At 51.7% G+C, this 18,812-nt stretch overlaps 2 protein-coding genes across 7 annotated transcripts; one reads left to right on the top strand and one right to left on the bottom strand.

The window, feature by feature from the left end:
• Positions 1–9,765, bottom strand: KHNYN (KH and NYN domain containing). 6 transcript variants are annotated; one of them, XR_011440765.1, is made up of 9 exons: positions 9,486–9,761; positions 8,607–8,827; positions 6,404–7,512; positions 6,119–6,249; positions 5,936–6,032; positions 5,326–5,374; positions 2,548–2,655; positions 2,239–2,340; positions 1–1,429 (listed from the first exon to the last, which is right to left on the bottom strand). XR_011440765.1 is itself a non-coding variant. In XM_023623132.2 (8 exons), exons 2-8 carry the CDS (start codon positions 8,805–8,807, stop codon positions 1,177–1,179), a joined length of 2,001 nt encoding a protein of 666 aa, XP_023478900.1. In that variant the 5' UTR covers positions 8,808–8,827; positions 9,486–9,765; the 3' UTR covers positions 1–1,176. The 6 variants fall into 6 exon arrangements, 4 of the variants coding, with proteins under 4 accessions (XP_023478900.1, XP_023478903.1, XP_070129659.1 ...); XR_011440768.1 differs by lacking the exon at positions 9,486–9,761 and adding an exon at positions 9,103–9,336; XM_023623132.2 differs by lacking the exon at positions 5,326–5,374 and having other exon boundaries at positions 9,486–9,765.
• Positions 9,766–10,515: 750 nt separating this feature from the next.
• CBLN3 (cerebellin 3 precursor) lies at positions 10,516–13,380 on the top strand. The gene is made up of 3 exons (XM_001488806.5): positions 10,516–11,119; positions 11,419–11,538; positions 11,893–13,380. Exons 1-3 carry the CDS (start codon positions 10,820–10,822, stop codon positions 12,088–12,090), a joined length of 618 nt encoding a protein of 205 aa, XP_001488856.1. The 5' UTR covers positions 10,516–10,819; the 3' UTR covers positions 12,091–13,380.
• Positions 13,381–18,812: the final 5,432 nt, after the last annotated feature.

The following is an 18,812-nucleotide window of genomic DNA, read 5'->3' as shown; positions in this document are numbered from 1 at the left end:
AGAAGTGGGCCTCACTTTATGCAACATATGTGTTCTGTGGAGAAAACGCTAGGGTCAGAGCACATTAACATCATCATTGCCGAGCATGGCTTCATCGCTTTGGTGAATGCTCGACACTTCAGCAAGTGCTTCTAACCGGGAACTTCCTGACACATTCGCTCATCTGTAAACAAACACCTGAATGCAACAGGAGAGCTGCCATTTATAGGAACCCTGAGAGTATTTTGGTATGCAGTCAGTCAGCCCTAATCAACTGTTTTGTAAATGCGGACTTGGGGGGTTGCCTAAAAGGGACGCAGCCATTATAGGGCACGTTATACTGAGGACGCAGTGTTAAAATCTAGGGCACAGGCCCTGGGGACAGAGGACCTCTGCACTCTGAAATGAGGTTTTGGTTAGGAAGCCTGTGCAGCCACAGACGGACACACCTGAGACTTGGTCCAAGTACCTTCCCTCCAACGGGCCTTCCTCCATGTTCTCATTCCTTCTCCCAACAGGCATTTTTACCCTGATTTACAGGCAGAAGTAAATGCCAGGCAGCTCAATCAAGGTCACAGACAGGCACAGCTGAAACCAGGAGCCAAGTCTCCCTCTGCCTTCTCCACCAGCTCTCTGCTGCCCCACTGTGACCCAGACACCGTAGCACCAGCCTTTCCAGGCCCAGTGTTCCCTTCACTGTACCCAGGAGCCCAGCCCAGCCTGGGAAGCATCCTGTGCATCCTGTCCTCCATCCTTCCTCAGCCAGGGGGAGGAAAGGCTTCACTTCCTTGCCACTTTTCTTCATTCCCCTCCCACCCACCCAAGCCTCGATCCCGACTCAGCTTGGATGAGGAGCCGGCATCCCAATGGCCAGGACCTGCCCTTTCCAGCAGCCCCCACTCCCTACAGAATCCCTGTGCTAAGGCAAGGTTGAGAAGTTAAGGCAGAGCGGAACCTCCTGAGAGCTGGTTGAGGTCCTGACTCAAGATGAGATCAGGTCACTTTATGGACCTGACCCCAAAGTGCCCCGGGCAAGAGCATTCCCCACACAAGTGCTCTTCCTCAGTGCTGCCCTGACCAAAGCACCAACTCAGAGTGGGTCTGGGTCAGTCTGAGCAGCAGAGGGAGTCTCACACAAGGGGCTAAGTTGGGTGAGGCTGGAGCTGGCCAGGTGGCAGCCACTCAGGCTGGTGAGGCTTAAAAGTTGAGACTGAGCAGGGCCTCAGAGAGCTGGTTGATGTCCCGGCAGTGCGGCTCCCGCTGCAGGATGAAGTCCACTTTGTGATCCTGGCCCCGAAATACCTCCAGCAGCTGGCGCCGGAGCCGCTCTGTCTCCCGGGTCTTCCGGATACCACTACTGCCTTTTTCCTCTTCTTTTCTTCCCTGCTGCTGATTACCATGTTCTGCAAAGCCCCTAGAAGGATGCTGAGCCTTAGAAGACCCCTGTGCCCTGGAAAGAAGCAGAGAGAACAAAAAGAGCTGATGAGCATCCTGGAGGGAGTTCGAGCTCAGTGGACCTTCCAGCTCTCCTCTCCAGTTAACTATCCTGCCTCTTCCTGGCCCTGAGGGACAATCCTGAAGTTCCCCAAGCTGACCACTGAGCAGCACTATCAACCCGCTTCTGAAGGGAAGATGGAAAGTTCCTTTGGAACCAGGAAGGTGAACCCGGTCCCCAGTATGATATACTTCCAGTTTAATAAATTAATCACTTAGGGGCTGGCCCCGTGGCCGAGTGGTTAAGTTCGCGTGCTCCGCTGCAGGCGGCCCAGTGTTTCATCAGTTTGAATCCTGGGCGCGGGCATGGCACTGCTCATCAAACCACGCTGAGGCGGCGTCCCACATGCCACAACTAGAAGGATCCACAACTAAGAATATACAACTATGTACCGGGGGGCTTTGGGGAGAAAAAGGAAAAAAAAATAAAATCTTTAAAAAATAAATTAATTAATTAATCACTTAATGGTCCAGCAGAAGGCAAGTGGAATACAAGTGACCATAAGTAAAAGCAACCATCTTCCAAATAACTCCATCAAATACACTGATGAGGGGAAACAAGACACAGGAGCTTCCCTCCCAGCCAGAGGGTTTGTGTTAGAATTCCCTGGGAAGCAGTTAAAAGCCAAGCCCAAGGCAACTTAAATGACTACAGAATTAAGCTGGCCCAGACTGAGGTCACACTTCCCCCAAGTCTCCAGGCCTGAAGGCCCCTCAGAGAAAGGGCCAGGGCTGGGGGCTGCCTAGGAGAATGTGGGGCATTACCTGGCTGGCTTCTTCAGGAACTCATCCAGCATGGGGCCATGTCGCCCCAATGGGTCATCAGGGACCATAAAGAGGTTTCCCACGAAGGTGAAGGGCAGGAGGCTGGATGGGAACAGAGAATGTGTGGTCACAGAGGCACCCTTGCCCACCTATCAGACAGCTGAGACCAACACCACCATAAGCTGCTGGCTATCATCCTTAAAGGCAACGTCAAGCCCCTTCCCAGAGTCCTGAGCTGGTGGCAGAGCAGAGCTAGTTTTAGACAAAGGTCTGAGTCCATGCCCTATTCTCAGGGGAGGGCTCCCTCACCGCTCTCTGATGATTGCCATCCACTTCTCAGACTCCTCCGCCAGGTCCCGGAACTGGTCATTGGAGACAATGATCCCATCGGTCTCTTCAGCCAGCTTCACCATGAACCTGTCTCAAAAACCACAGCAACCATTCTGGGATTCTCGAAGGCCCCAACCCCAAAGAGCATTATCAACTCCCATGACCCACTTCTGGTGATAAGATCTGGCCCCCACCTCACCGTGACGCAATCACGACTGACTAGGTACAGCGGCCATGGGTTAGAGAGGAAACAAAAACAATCCAAAGTGGTCTCCCAGCAGCATCCCCTCCACTCACCACACCCCTCCGCTCGACACTCTGCGCCGCCTCATAAGCGACAGTAAGCTCTGGCTCTGGCCTGTCTTCTTCCACCCTGCCTCACCAATCAGTCACAAACCCAGCATGTTCTTCCTCTGAAAAGCCTTCCACTCTGCCCCCTTCCTTCCCAGTGCCACCATTACCACCTTAGCTATTCAGATACTGCAACTGATACCGCATAGGTCCCCTGTCCCCAGCCACTTAGCACCTTCCAGTCTCTCCTGCCCTCCTCCAAGAGGACATGCTCTTTCCCTACACAAAACCCTCCTGTACACAAAACTCTTCCCTACCTGCTCTTTATCTATGGAATAAAGTCCACATGCCCAGCCCTGGCAGCTAAAGCCTTCCAGATCCCAGCTCCAAGCCACCCTGATGGCCTCATCTCTCCTGGTATTCCCTAATGTACTCTCAGCTCCTGCCAAAATCAATGATCAGATTAACGTTGTTCTCCAAACATGCCCTGTGCTGACTGTCCTGTCCCTCAAACTAGTCCCTCTATCTGGAAGGTATTCCCGAATCTCACAGTTGAACAGAGTCACCAGGGAAACTTTTTACAAAGAGATGCCTGGGGGCCAGCCCTGGTGGCCTAGGGGTGAAGTTCAGCATGCTCTCCTTCTGCAGCCCGGGTTCGGTTCCCAGGCGAGGACCTACCCCACTTGCCTGTCAGTGGCCATGCTATGGTGGAGGCTCACATAAAAAAAGAGGAAGACTGGCAACAGATGTTAGCTCATGGCAAATCTTCCTCAGCAAAAACAAATATTAAAAATAAAAAGAGAAGCCCGGGCCCTACTTTTGTAATTCTGACTCCATGTGACTCGGGTAGGACTCATGAGGGGGTGGGTGGGAATCTTCTTTAACAGATTTGAAAACCAAGAGATCCAGCCCATCCTATGTCCTTCTCAAGCAACCAAAAACTCTCAAATCCCTCCCTTCCCAAAACCCCAGCCAGAAGGGGGCTCCCTTTCCTCTGAGTTCCTGTAGTGTTTGATTTATCATTTCTTTTGGTTCTTTGAAGTCAAGAATCAGGTCTTGCCTGATTCCCAGCATTCCTGCCATTCACCTAATACTAAGTGGGCCCTAAGTAGCTGAAAGATAGTGTGGTATAGAGGGGACTGGTAATCAAGATTAGACTGGTTCTGGGGGCCAGCCCGGTGGCACAGCGGTTAAGCACACACATTCTGTTTCGGCAGCCCGGGCTTCACTGGTTCAGATCCCAGGTGCGGGCATGGCACCGCTTGGCAAGCCATGCTGTGGCAGGCATCCCACATACAAAGTAGAGGAAGATGGGCAGGGATGTTAGCTCAGGGCCAGTCTTCCTCAGAAAAAAAAAGAGGAGGATTGGCAGCAGATGTTAGCTCAGGGCTAATCTTCCTCAAAAAAAAAAAGATTAGACTGGTTCTGAGTTTCTGTCTGGAAAACAAATTAAGGGGATGACACATAAATGTATATGGTACACATATGATATACAAAAGGTTCTTCAGGAGAAGCACGTTTTACTATCATGTCAAATCATACGCTGTTCAGCAGTATTCATCTAGTAGGCCCATGCTGGGTACCACTGTGCTTATTCACTGTAACTAGGCAGAACTCCAGATTCATCTTGTGCTGTCTGCCTACCAGGACCTACACAACTGTACAGACACAGGCCTTTAAAACTCATTACAACCGACTCAGTCTTCACTTTCAATTCTGTGTCAGTGCTGGTGTGGAAAGAAAGTTCCATATCTTAGAGAATCTGTGAAATCCAGACATAAAGCAGAACAGCCTTGGGAGAAAAGGAACTGCCTTTCTGCAGGATACCATTTCCCTGTAAAAGTTAAGTACTTGCAAAGACAAAATATATCATCATTACAGTTTGGAAACTAGTTTTTTATTTAAAACTGAAAGTCCCAGAGAATAAAGAACTTGTAGTTGTAAATTTTTTTAACTGATGAATTAGCTTTTAAAACCTGCCCATTTCTGGGGCTGGCTCCATGACCGAGTGGTTAAGTTCGTGCACTCTGCTGTGGCGGCCCAGGGTTCAGATCCTGGGCACGGACATGGCACCACTCGTCAGGCCACGTTGAGGCGGCGTCCCATATCCCACAACTAGAAGGACCTGCAACTAGGATGTACAACTATGTACTGGGGGGGGCGGGGGGGGAGCGGGGGGGGGGGAGGTTGGGAAATAAAGCAGGGGAAAAAAAAAACCTCCCCATTTCTCACATGGTGTGTGTGCTGGGAGGGAATGCGCACTGGGTTTTTCATTTCAACCCTCTGGCAGCTGTAAGTTCTCCTTTTCCTTTGCCCCTGAGTCCCCTTTGCCAACAGTTAAGCACTCTCCCCCTCTGCCTCCATCTCTGTACCACAGGGGTAAGAGCCTCTGCCACACTGGTCCAAGAAACGTCAGAGAATATCACTGAATGGTTGCCTAGCACCTTGAGTGAGGCGAGAACGTACCTTATCTTCTTTTGTATTCTCGAGGAGGGTGAATGAATGGAAGAGGACCCTGAGACAAAGAGGTGAATCCACTAAGAGACGGTCCACAGAGCGAGTCAAGGAGTGCAACTGGGGCTCAAATTCAGATCCTCAAATTCTAAGTCGAGTGTTCTCTCTATTGCACCACGTTTTATACAGTCTTATTATGCATGGATTACGATTTTTCATTTGTCTTCTTATTCTGAATATTTATTCTGGTTTTTCTAGAAGGTTGGGGAATTTACATGTTTGGAGATTTAGGTTGTAAGACAGCATCTGTCAGCTAGTCATGTCATCTGCTTTCCTATCTTTCCCTTAAACTAGTATTTTCTAGACATTGGCACTATGTAAATATGAGGCCTCGTTCAGTCTGATGAATGAAAAACGAATGATGAATGGGTACAAAACCGTCCGTCTCACGTGCAGGTCAGGTTTACCTACCTAGTTACAGGGGCACACGGAGGAATAACTGGCCCTATTCCCACTGCCCAGGCTTAGAGACAGCACAGAGGGTCGGGAGATTCTGTCTCTCCCTCAGTAGCCCATTGGGCTCCTTAAATATCAAGCCTGGGAACAGGAGAGAAGCAAGTACCTGTCATCATAGGAGGAGATCCTCTTGCCATCCATGACTCGGGAGGGAGTGAGGGAGAGCAGGCTGAGGGAGTACAGCTTCTGCAGGTAGTGACCCTCTAGAGAAACAGGGGAGCATAACCAGGTTACCCTCAAGGTGGAAGCAGGGGCTATCCCAGGACACAAAAGACCAGTCCCAACTCACCTCTGACCTTGGAATCCTTACTGAAACGCCACTGAGGCACAAAGACAGTTATGTCGCGGTGGCCACGGTCCCAGAAGTACTGCACAGCAATGGCAATGCCCCGGCTGGAGAAGTGGTGCTGGAGGCCGTGACTGTGGTGGGAAGGGGTCAGCACTCTAGGGCCCTAGAGGAGGGGCCTGGCAGCCTGGCTGGACTGCCTGCCCCTCAGCACATGTCCCCAAGGTAAATAAAACTTCCCATGTCCTCCCCCTCCCTAATACCCTCAGCCCCACCATGGGTACTTACACCATGGCCACGTTGCTGCCATCAATGACAATATGGCGGAGGTCCGGCTGGCCAGGCACATTGGCAAGGCACAGGGTGAAAGGGTCCTGTAGGGCCTCCTGGAAACGCTGTGTGCCAGTCACCAAGTTGCCCCCCCGGGTGCCTCGTTTCCATGGAGACCCCCGACCTCGAGCCACGACGGGCTGCTTGTCTCCCCTGTCTCCTCGGTCTCCTCGGTCGCCACAGTGCCATGGGGGTTCGGGAGCAGGTGGGGGGCTGGGCACTCTTGGAGGTGAGGCTTTCCCATTGTGGAGCCGCTGCAGGAGGGAGGCCCCCCGGAGCGGAGCTACCCTCTGATAGGGACCTTGGGCACCAGGAGGCTCCCCCTGGACACAGAACCTTCCTCTTTCCTGAGGCGCCTCCTCCTTCCCCAGGGCCTTCCCTTTCAGGGGCCCTGCCTGCCCTGCCTCTCCTCCCCATGACTGGGACCTGAAGGCCACTTCTCTCTCCCAGGCCTCTTCCCCAGGCAGCTCTTTCCACCCCAAATCCATCTCCCTGAGACCAGCCTGCTTGCCCCCCTCCATCTCCACAACATGTCTCTCCCCCCTTGACCCTTGCAGCCCCATAGGTCCAGTGTCCAGAGACTCCCTGCCTTCACTCAGAAGAGCTCTTACTCCCTGGTGCTGAGCACCCAGTGGGCCTGGGCTTCCCACATTCCAGGAAGGGAGTGGTTGGGGCCCCTGCCCCCTGGCTGCCTCCCGCACCAGGCTCAGCAGCTCCTCCTGGACAGCCAGGGGCAGCTGCAGCAGGGCCTCTCTGTGGGCGTCCCCCTGGGCCGGCAGCAAGGCAGAGAAGTCTCTTAGCACTCCGGCTCCAGGGGCTGGCCCTGGCCGGAAGTCCCAGCTCAGCCGTTCCACCAGCTCCTCCACTCGGCTCTGAGCCATGACGAAGGCCTCAGTCAGGCCACTGACCAGCAGCGAGCCGGGTGCCCCAGGCACGAGGTGTGCTGACGTGCTCCAGGCCAAGCAATCCAGGAAGAAGCCCTGGGCTCCCAGGAAGATGCAGTGCAGTTTGGGTGGGTAGTGGATTTCATTCTGCAGCTCCGGGCTACAGAGACCCTTCAGGTACTCCTAGGGGGGAAGGAGGGGAGTGGAGGTAGGAAAAAAGGAGACTGCTGGGATTTTAAGTGGCCCAGTAGCCCCTTCAGGCCCATGGCTCTCCCCTGAGCTCCAGGATGCCTGGGCAGAGCAACGGAGCCCCACAGATGCTGACAAAGGCAAGTGTTAAAAAAGGATCCAGAATCTCACTTCTTTCCCTTTTCAGCTGACAGCTGGTGGCTAGTATTTCCATTTAGAATTTGACTCAGTGGCCAGCCAGATGGCACAGCAGTTAAGTTCGCACATTCCACTTCGGTGGCCTGGGGTTCACCAGTTTGGATCCCAGGTACAGACCTATGCGCCACTTGTCAAGCCATGCTGTGGCAGGCATCCCACATATAAAGTAAAGGAAGATGGGCACGGGGCCAGTCTTCCTCAGCAAAAAAAGAGGAGGAGTGGCAGCAGATTTTAGCTCAGGGACAATCTTCCTCAAAAAAATTAAAATTAAAAAAAATTAAAATATTTTTTAAAAAATAATTTGACTCAATTTAAGATACTATTATAATTAATACGTTACAAGGCTATCTCTAAATATTTATGTGTGCATATGTGTGCTGTATATTTCCCTCATAATGATCATTATTGCTAACTTGTACTGAACTCATGTGTTACAGGCTTTATCTCTTTCACAATAAGACCAATGAGGTGGACACTGCTACTATTTACATGTTACAGATAAGGAAACTGAGATTCGGGCCACAAGGCTGGTAGGCGGTGGAGCCTTACTAGAAGCCCCAACTGACTCCAAAGGAAGCAATGTGGCGCAGCCTCCCACCCCACAGCAAATTCCTTGGTGGGGCCTTCTTGCCCAACCGGATTATCTCTACTCTCCCAAAGAGCACCACTGATTTGAACTGAATCACAAGCCCTGAGGATTTGAGTCGTCACAGCAAAAATGAAACCAAAACTCTACACAAACAGAGAGTTAGGAAGTCCCTCAAAACTCAGGGCCACTGAGGTTGCCAGTGAGAACAGCAAGGAGTGGAGATCCTCCCCCAACCCTCCTCTCCTCTGCCTCCACGGGGGAGGGAGTCATCCTTCCGGAAGGGTCAGGGAGGCGCGTTCACCTTGGCTCTGCTGGCGTTCTCCTTGGGGCCCTCCAGCTGCAGCCAGATGTGAGGGTTCTCGGGACAGTCCTTCGGGAGGACACTCATCCTCACGCTGAAGATGCGCTCCACGTGGGGTTGCCGCTCCCGCACCTTGGCCTCGGCCTCCGCACACACCGCAAAGCGGTCAGGGGACGGCGAGCCAGCCCCCCAGGTAGGCATGGCTGCTTGGCCGCCCAGTCCTGGAAGAAGGGAAGGCAGCTCAGAGCCTCGCCGTGCCCTCAACCCCAATCTTGGTCTCTCGGCCTACACCAGCTATCAACAGGTCGCACCTAGTTGTTTACCGAGCTGGTAAACAACCTAGGAAGTAACAAGCATCTCAGTCCATCTTGGCGGTAGGAAGGGAATGTCAGGTTATCCGGACACACGGGCCTTCTCTCCGGAGAGGAAGTCATGGATAAATAAGGCTGTCTATCTGGGATGGGAGTCTGGCCTTTAGAAAATTATGACCACAGACCTGAGCAGGAAGCGGGGGAGGGGTCTAGCTCAGTCTGAAGGCCAGGAGTGGACAGGTGACGAAAAAGTCCCTCTCCTCGGGGGACCCTGCAACCTCTGGTTCCAAGACGACCTGTTAAAAATCCGTCTTCACAAGGGCTTGAATTGGGCTATCCTCTGGGGTCCCTTGTCTGCCATTTCCAAGGTTCTAGCCACTCCTACTCCTCCCCCTCCCTCCGCTGTCCTCTGGCCCCTTAGATAGCGCCACACGCCCTCCGGGGACCCAGGGGCTGGGCGGGCCCCGCCCACAGCCGCCCGCGGCCGCCCGCGGCCGCCGCCCCCAGGCGCGCTCTGCGCTGCGGCCTCCGGCCCCCGCGGCCCGGGCGCAGGGGAGGGGGCCCCTACCGCCTCGGCCGCCCGCGCCGCTTCAGTCCCGCCGGCGCCTCTCGGGGCCCTCCGACCCCAGGTTCGCCCGCGCCCCCGGCCCAGGGGAGAAGGGTGGGGGACCCGAATCTTGGGCGGGCCTTCCCGGATTCTTCACCCAACGGGGACCTCTCTTCTCTACATCTCAGTTTTTTGAGTCACTTCCTGGCCCGGGGCGGAGTCAGTCGGACCCTTCCCGGGGCTGGGCCTGCACGGCCCAGGCGCGCGCCCGCCTCCGGCCCCAGCCCACCGGGCTCCTCCCCGCCCCCGCCCCCGCCCCCGCCCCCGCCTCCTCCCCGCCCCTCCCCGCCCCCACTCCGCCGGGCTCCTCCCAGCCTCCGCCTCCGACCCGACTCCCGGCCCACCCGCCTCCTCCCCGCCCCCGCTCCTCCGGGCTCCTCCCAGGCTCCGCCTCGGACCCCGGCCCAGCGGGATCCTCCCCGCCCCCACTCCTGGGGTTCCTCTTCGCCCCTGGCCCCGCCCCCGGCCTCGGCCCCGCCCCGCCCACTCGCCCGCAGTTCTCCGGGGCTCTCCCACTACGCCTGCCCCGCGGACTCTCCCCGCTTTTCTGGGTTCTCGCTAGTTCCGCACAGTATTGCCTCGGGTAGGAGGAACCACTCGTTGAGAGCTGGAGGTGAAGAGGACCTTAGAGGGACTTACGCAGTCCCTTCGGATGAAGATATGGACAACCATGGAGAGAAAGAGACTGGCCCAGGTTCACAAAATAGTGACACTGTTGGCCCGAACACTTTCCACCGAAACAATTGTGGGGAAAAGACAAGGGCTCCCCCTTGCTTCCGACGTGGAGAAGAGGCTGCTGAGAGGGCAGTTGACTTATGAGGGGTTTCGAAGAGGAGGGCATGAGGAGGAGGAATGGGCTGTGGGAGCTGTCTCTCACGCATATACACACAGTCACATACACAATTGCACGCACTGACACATTCTCACACTCTCACACGCACACTTATGTTCTCTATCTTCCCAGTTCAGTGCTCCCTGGAGGGGCTGCCCTGGGTTCTGGCTGTAGCCCTCCTGTCTGGCTGCTTCATCCCTTCTCTCCCTCCCAGAGCCCAACTGCTGTCATTTTGTGCCCTGCCAAGGAGGAGGGAACTGCAGTGACAGCAGGAGTGAGAGGCAGGACAGAGTCGTGGGGCATAGAGAGGTATGGAGAGGGAGATGCCAGGAGACCAGGTGACAGTGAGTCCCAGAGAGAGGGCTGAGGACCAGGGTGAGGGGCGGTGAGAGTCTGGGGAAGAGGAGGGGAAACCAAAAGGAGTAGAAAGAGGAGGACTTGTGGGTCACAGAGCCACTCAGTCATGCTGGGAGCAAAGCGACACTGGGCACCAGGTCCCTCACTCAGCCTTGGGCTGCCCTTGGCGCTGCTGCTTCTGTCCCTGGAGGCTGGGTGGGCCCAGGAGGGGGCAGAGCCGGTTCTATTGGAGGGTGAGTGCCTGGTGGTCTGTGAACCGGGCCGAGCTGCTGCTGGGGGCCCCGGGGGAGCAGCCCTGGGAGAGGCACCCCCTGGAAGAGTCGCATTTGCTGCAGTCCGGAGCCACCACCATGAGCCGGCAGGGGAAATCAACAACGGCACTAGTGGGGCCATCTACTTCGACCAGGTAATCCCCTACCCCCAAGGACCTGGACCCAGCTGTTCAAACCCAGTTTTCTCTTATGGACACAGCCCTGCACTGTGGTCAGTTGCCCCACAACCTCACTGCCTGCCTCCCTCACCTACACACCTGCCCACACCCCTCCTTGCCTTTTCTCACTGTTTCTTTTGAATCTTTGCATTCCTTCTGTTCTATCTACTTGCCACCGCTTCTTTTCCTTCCTCACTACCCCTTCCCCCAACCCAGTGGTTTCCCTGAGCCCCAGGCGTCCTCGAGCCCCACTCAGCAGGGTCTGCTTCCTGCAGGTCCTAGTGAACGAGGGCGGTGGCTTTGACCGGGCCTCAGGCTCCTTCGTGGCTCCTGTCCGGGGCGTCTACAGCTTCCGGTTCCATGTGGTGAAGGTGTACAACCGCCAAACCGTCCAGGTGACCTGAGCGCTGGGCCCCATCCCTGACTCAGGAGGGGAGGAGAGGGAAAGGAGGGGGAATAAGTAGGGCCCAGCGGACCCTGGGCAGACCTTCCATTGACCTGTGTCCTGGGGGGGCCAGAGCAAGGGACCCCACCCTTGGGAGGAAAAGGCCTGCCTAGCAGAGAGTGTGGAGGAGGGGCAGAGTCCCACACTGGCCACCCCTTAGCCCTCCCTGAGGAGTGCACTGATCCCAGGTTCCCAGGTTCCAGAGTGTCCCTCTGGGGCTGGAGAGAAGAGAGGAAGCCCTCTGGAAAGTGGCAGTCCTGGGAGAAGGGATGGGGGGAGGTGCTAACTGGGCTCCCCTTCCCAGGTGAGCCTGATGCTGAACACATGGCCTGTCATCTCAGCCTTTGCCAACGACCCTGACGTGACCCGGGAGGCAGCCACCAGCTCTGTGCTACTGCCCCTGGACCCCGGGGACCGGGTGTCCCTGCGCCTGCGTCGGGGGAACCTGCTGGGTGGCTGGAAATATTCAAGTTTTTCTGGCTTCCTCATTTTCCCACTCTGAGAGCTCCCTTTCAAAGTCGGGAATTTAGCCCCTGACCTCTGCCCTCTGCCCTCTCTTACCCCAGAAACAGCATCTCTGAGGCAGGAGAGAAGCTCCCTCTGGCTGCCTGTGTTCCACCTCCTTGCATGGGACCCTGTACCCACAATGAAGAGTAGAGCTGTGGTGTCTCAGGGCCTGGCCCCTCTTCCCTGACCCCAATGCCCTCCCAGTCTCCCCCTGCATTTCTTTGTGCCCTCAGCCCTAGGCAGGGCAGGGTTTGGCAGGTAGGGAGGCCTGTGCTACTTTGCAGGCTCTGCTCCTGCCCCCCCCCCCCCACCCCCAGCTTCCTGCTCAGTGCTATTTGGGGACAGGTGGCACAGGTGAGCCTGACAGGCCCCCACAGGGGCCCAGATGGACCAGCCTCAGAGTACCCTGCAGGCTCCTTCCTGTGAGGAGTGCCAGCATCACAGATCTCAGTCAACACAGTCAGAAGCTGAGCCAGCGCCTTATGGGCTAGGGCGGGAGGCTCAGCCACCAGCAGAAGTGTGGGAAGGGCCACAGAGCAGCCTGGAGCCTGTGGCTGGTAGGGCAGGAAGGGGGCATGCGGCCAGCCTGAACGTGGTACACATTTTTCATGTACATTAGGGCAGCCAGCAGGCAGTGGACCCAGGCGTCCATCTGTACCAGGTCCCAGATGGACTCTGGCCCTCACCTCCCCACCTGAGACATGGGGTGTGTGTGTTTGCTCTGGCTGAAAGCAGGTGTACAGAGCTTCCTTGGGCAGCTGGAGGTGGGGGTAGAAGGTCATATGTGGGCAAGTGTAGATATCCAGGCATGAAACACATCAATGGCCAGGGTGACCTCCTAGAACTGCTCCTTCTGTAGTCTGAACTTCCATCACTCCACACTCTGACCACTACCAACCTCCTCCCAGCTCTCTCAGTTACCTCCACTGTACCTCTTCCAGACTATCCCATAACCTCTCCTCTTACCCCTGATTTGTGCTCCCGTCCTTAAAATTCTTATTACCTTGGATTCCATGATTCATCCCTTCGACCTCGCTCCTTCCAGTATTATAAACTCTCTCTCTGTTACCTCGCTGTCCCATTGGCCCAGCATGGATGAATCTGTCAATAAAGTAACTAGAGAAGGATGGTCGATGAGACACTATAGGATCTCTAAAGAGAGAAAATGCTATTGCAATGTGGATCGGGGGTTACAGGGTACAAGCAGGTATGTTGTAGAGAAAATAAATGTAAAGCTGTATATTAGAGCCAAATAAAAAAAGGATTTGGTAATGCTTGAGTTAAATAGGAAATACCAATGTGAATTTGTGGTTTCCAAAAGAAACAACTTTTTCCAACTTTTTGTTGTGAAAGTAGCCTAGAAACAACATCAGGAAAAATCCGATATGCATTCTTAACACCTGGATCTTTGCCTCAAATATTATTCACCTTGAAAAAGACTGATTTCCCTGGAGAACAGCTCTGTGTCTTAAATAACTCTAGGCCTGGAACATGTTGTTGATGACAAACAGCAAGGATGCTTTTTTATATGTATAGGGTAGAACCAAAAAGGCAATGGAACCGATTTTAAAAGGCTCCCACCTGACACTCTGTGACAATTTCATAATCAAAAGGAAAATAATATAGTTAACTGGAACAAAGTGAATTTTTAAAACCCGTGACTGTGTAGTAATATTCAAGAAGCAAAAAGTCACTATAAAGGGTGCAAAAGGTAGTTAAATACTGCGTGAAGAAGAATGAATATAGTATATAGTATATATATATATAAGTATATATATATATACTATATATATAAGAAGAATGAGTATAGTATGTAGTATAGATATTTTTAGTTAATTGTGATAAGTAGAAGAATATATAGTATTTTATCTATTCATAAGAAACATTTATTTTTCTTTATCTGTATAAGTAGGGAGGGGTAAATACAGTGAGCAGTGAGTAATTCTAGAGAAAGTTGGAAATGTACCAAGAATGAAAGAGAATGATTGGCACCGTCTGTTCATATATTACAACTAGGAAGAAAAAAAGTCCAACAGTGTGTTTAGTACGAGATGATGAATTGGTCAAACATCCAAAAGATAACTGCTCACTATTCAAACCTGATCCTTCATCTCTTGGGAAAGGGAGCCTCTTTATTACCCTACTAATTATAGTGCAATTACAGTAAAAGTGAAACCCAAAATGAGAATGGCTTAAACAAGATAGGAGATTATTTCTGCCTCACATGGAAAAATCTGCAAGTAAAGAGTCCAGGGATTGAGGGCAGTTTTATGATCATCACAGCCCAGTTTCCCCTCTTGCTGTTCTGCCATCTTTAGCATGTCCCCCCCCGACCCAACATGGCCCCTTGAGCTCCAGCCATTACATCAGCCTTACTGCCTCCAGCAAGGAGGAAGGAAGAGAAGGCACACCCCTTTAAAAAAGCTTTCTGAAAGGTGTACCAGACATTTCTGATTGCATTTTATTGGCTAGAATTTAGTCATGCCTGGGCACACCAGGCCAGGGAGAGAAGCTAGGAAGTAGTCTTTACTCCAGGCAGCCATGCCCAGCTAAAGGTCAGGAGTTTTATAATAAGGAAGAAGAGGAGATTAGATATTGGAGAAAACAACTAGAAGGTTTTTTTAAATGCAGATGAGCTAGATAAGTTTGTAAATAATATCAGTAAAGTTATTGTATTAGTTTTCTATTGCTGTGTAACAAATTACCATAAATTTAGTGGCTTAACACAACACCTCTTTATTATCTGGGCAGTTTCTGTAGGTCAGAAGTCCAGCGGAGCATGACTGGATTCTCTGCTCGGGGTTTCATAAGGTCAAAAACAAGATGTGGGCAGGGATGCCTTCCTTACTGAAGTGGAAAAATCCACTTCCAAGCTCATTCAGAATTCAGTTCCTTATGGGTATAGGACTAAGGACCGTCTCCCCCTCCATCTCTCAGCCAACAACGTCAGGCCAAGTCCTTCTCACATTTGAATCTCTCTGACCTACCCTTCTGCCACATATCTCTGACTTCAGTGGAAAGTTCTCTGATTTTAAGGGCTCGTGTGATTAGATTGGGCCCAACGAAATAATCCAGGATAATTTCTCTATTTTAAGGCCCATTACGTTGATTACATTAGTTTGCCATGAAACATCCCATATTCAGAGTCCAGGGATTTTGGCATGGACATCTTTGGGACTTCTGCTTATCATAGTCATTAAACTTAAAGATGACATCATTTAAAGAAAGGGCATCCATTCACAATACACAGAATGCGTGGAAAAGGTGTGGGCTTGAAAAGTTCCCATGATATACAAGATAAACGCTGGCTCAGGTTTTAATCATCTTAGCAGGTAAACCAGTCCCCAAGTCCCAACCAAGAATTTATTGATTAATAATCCAAAACTTGATGTGTACTGAGATAGTGTTCTTCTTTTGGATATCCAAATTCAAAGATTGGTCTGAACTGAGATAATGTCCATCTCTCGGGTCTACAAACCCAGCTTTATGATGAGTTTAAGTGTAGGTGTAATAAATTGTATCATCCTTGTAAGATGTGTGTGCTTTACCAAAATGTTTGATGCTTTTAGAGAAGCTGACATGTTATACTGGTGATTCTATTAAAATATGTAGGAGGATTTAAGTTTGCGATCAATGTTTAAATAATTTGATTTGTAAAATGGGTAGATTTGGCTTGTTAGTTATATAAATAATGTTTAAATGTTTAAACAATTTTTGCTTAAGTAGGTTTATGAAGTAAATAGATTAAAGAACAAATAAAGCACAGATGGTGGTTAGTGTTCCTCTCCAGGCACAAAAAGCTCCTCCGACTTAAGGATTCTAAGAATAGAATCCAACTATCCCTCCTCCCTACCCCACGCCCTGGCAGCTGATTCCTACAGAGAAACATCCCACCAACTGAAGGATTCACTGTGGATCCAAATCCATGGTCTCCAGCAACCCCTCGTCCTCAATCCTCCAACCAATTCTTCTGTGGTTTTCTTTGCCAGCTTCTTTCCTCATTCTCCCCAGATTCCAACTGAAGCCTGCTGCTCTCTCCTTAAACCTTTTACCCCACCAACTCTGCCCCCACTGTAAGCAGAAGGTGCTTCCCTTTCTACTTCTCTGAGAAAGCAGGACAGCAGGTAGGAACCCTTCCCACCACCACATCGACGAACTCACCTTGTTCCTCATCTCTGCTTCTTCCTATCTGGCTCAGTAGAAGATGTGTCCTTGCTCCTCTCAAGGCAGCTAGCTTCATCCACCAGGCAGGGATCCCGTTTCCTCCAAACATACTCTCTTCCTTTCCTCCCCTCTCTCCTGTGTGTTCAACTTCTCCCTCTCTACCTCCTCCTTCCCTTCAGCAGTTAAAAAGACTCAAGTTTCTCCAGGAAACAGGTATAGATATATAGTTACCCCCAGCTCTCTATGCCCACGCAGCTCATTAGCGTCATCTCTCCTCTTTAGAGCCAGATATCTCTGCTCACCACTTAAATCAACTCTGGCCTCTGCAGCCCCACCTAAACTGCCATCAGCTGGTCACTCACACCTGCTGTGTCACTAAGACGCTTCCTAGTCCTTATGTTACTCATGCTCTTCCTAACATTTGACCCTGTTGGCCACACCCTCCTTCTAGAAGCATTCTCTGCCCCAACTTCCCTGTCTGTGCACTCTCTAGGCTTTCCCTCCACTCTCCACGCAGACCTCAGTTTCTTTTTCAGGCTCCTTTACCTCTGCCCATCTCTTAGATATTGATTTTTCTTAAAGTTCTGCCCTAGGATTCCTTCTGTCCTGACACACTCTCAAAAGCACAAGTTTCCATCCACGTGCTGACAGCTTTCACATTTTTTCTCTCAATCCAGGATCTCCCTCCTAAATCTCAGTCATACATTGCTATCCCACCTTAAAGTCAACCTGCTAAAGTTATACTCCTTCCTCCTTAAATCTGTCCTCCTTCCCTTGTTCTCAGTATCTGTAAATGGAACCTCCCTGTTGCCCCAACCAAACACGGGCCATTTTCCTCGATTCGTCCATCTCCCGTAACCCCCACATCCAACCCTCAGATCCACCAGTTCCATCCCTTGTTCCCCATCCACCCTGGCTCAAACTACCAAGCTCTCGGATACAGTTCTCGGAAAGCTTCCTGACCCACCCCTGGGCCTCCAGTTTTGCCTCTCTCAGTCCATTCTCCACACGGGCGTTACCATAGTGATTTGCCTAAATGAACTTCACTGCCTAAAGCCCTCTAGGGGATCCTGGTGTGGGGATGGGGGAGTCTCAGAACGAATCCATATTTCTCAACATGGTTTTTGAGGTCCTTTGCAATCCGGCGGCTGCAGCCTACCCTGCTTCATTTTTCACCATCTGCAAGAATGTGGAAACATTCAAAATAGCAGCGTTTATTAGCTGAGGGAAAATGGCACCCTTCGTGTGTTGAGGAGCCCCGTAGGTGGTCTATTAAATTACAGATATGCAGATTCTGGGTCCAGCCCCGTGGCCGGGTTGTTGAGTTCTCGCGCTCTGCTTCAGCAGCTCAGGGTTTTGCTGGTTCGGATCCTGGGCACAGACATGGCACCGCTCATCAGGCCATGCTGAGGCAGCGTCCCACATGCCGCAACTAGAAGGAGCCACAACTAAAAATACACTACTATGTACTGGGGCCTTTGGGGAGAAAAAGGAAAAATAAAATCTTTAAAAAAAAAAAAAGAATATGCAGATTCTGACCTGCTTAAAGAAGGGGCACAAGCCACCCACACAGGAGCTCCCTCAGCATCTGAGGTGCCACTTTGGGGAAGTGAAAACCCCGGGGTCGTTTTGATCGAGGTGCAGTTTCAGGACACTCACACAAAGGAAGTCACAAGATTTATTACCTATAGATCCCAGAAACAGGGCGGGGGCGGGGGGCACCAAGCTGGGGGAGGCAGTCCTCTGCCCCAGGTCGCCAGGGAGCAGGAGATGGAGCGCAGGGGAGCAAGCACCTACGGCTTATAGGGTGGTTGGGGCAGAGGTCACTAACTTTTCACGGGCTCAACTGTAGTGGTTATTTTAAAAGGTCCCGGGAAAAGCGAAGCAGGAACTTGGGGCAGGAAAATCCTAGGTCAGGTCCTTATCTAACCGTCCAGAACCTGGGTGTGAGCAGGGTATACTGTAAAATGCACAGGCAGCAACTCAAAATAGCTGTTTTCTCATCACACCTCAGAAAAAGAAGGCATGGCATTCAAGTCAAAACTTCTCAGGGCCAAGATAATCATTCTTGGACCCAACTGAGGAAAATAACAACCTGTTTTAGTTTCTAAATCATCTTAATCTGGACCAAACTGAAATTGAGGTATCTCAACTGCTGCTATATAACACATTGATACAAGATGGAGAGGCCATAGATTAGGGAGGGAAAGTAATTCCAGCCGCGAAGTGAATATACTTGCGTGAGAGGCAGTGAGCAGAGGGGTTAAGATGGTGTGTACAGGAGTTGTTCATTTAGTAGCTGCACGTGATCTTGGGTGAGTTACTTAGCCTGTATAAAATAGGGAGATTAATTATACCTGCCCCACAGGGCTGGAAAGCACTTCAAACAGTGCCTGGCACAGAGCAAGTCCTCTAAGTATGTAGGTTACTGTTACTCTGTGAATTAGTCAACAAGTTAAAACTGGTCCATGTTCCAAGGATTCTTGGACAATCTTAAGCATGTGGGTAGGATTTTTGTTTCGTTTTATTTGTGACCATTTTTACCTGTTACAA

The sequence above is a fragment of the Equus caballus genome, chromosome 1, assembly GCF_041296265.1.
Source record: "Equus caballus isolate H_3958 breed thoroughbred chromosome 1, TB-T2T, whole genome shotgun sequence".
Lineage (NCBI taxonomy): Eukaryota > Metazoa > Chordata > Mammalia > Perissodactyla > Equidae > Equus > Equus caballus.
Note: the sequence above shows the minus strand (reverse complement) of the source record. Positions and strands in the feature narration are given on the sequence as shown.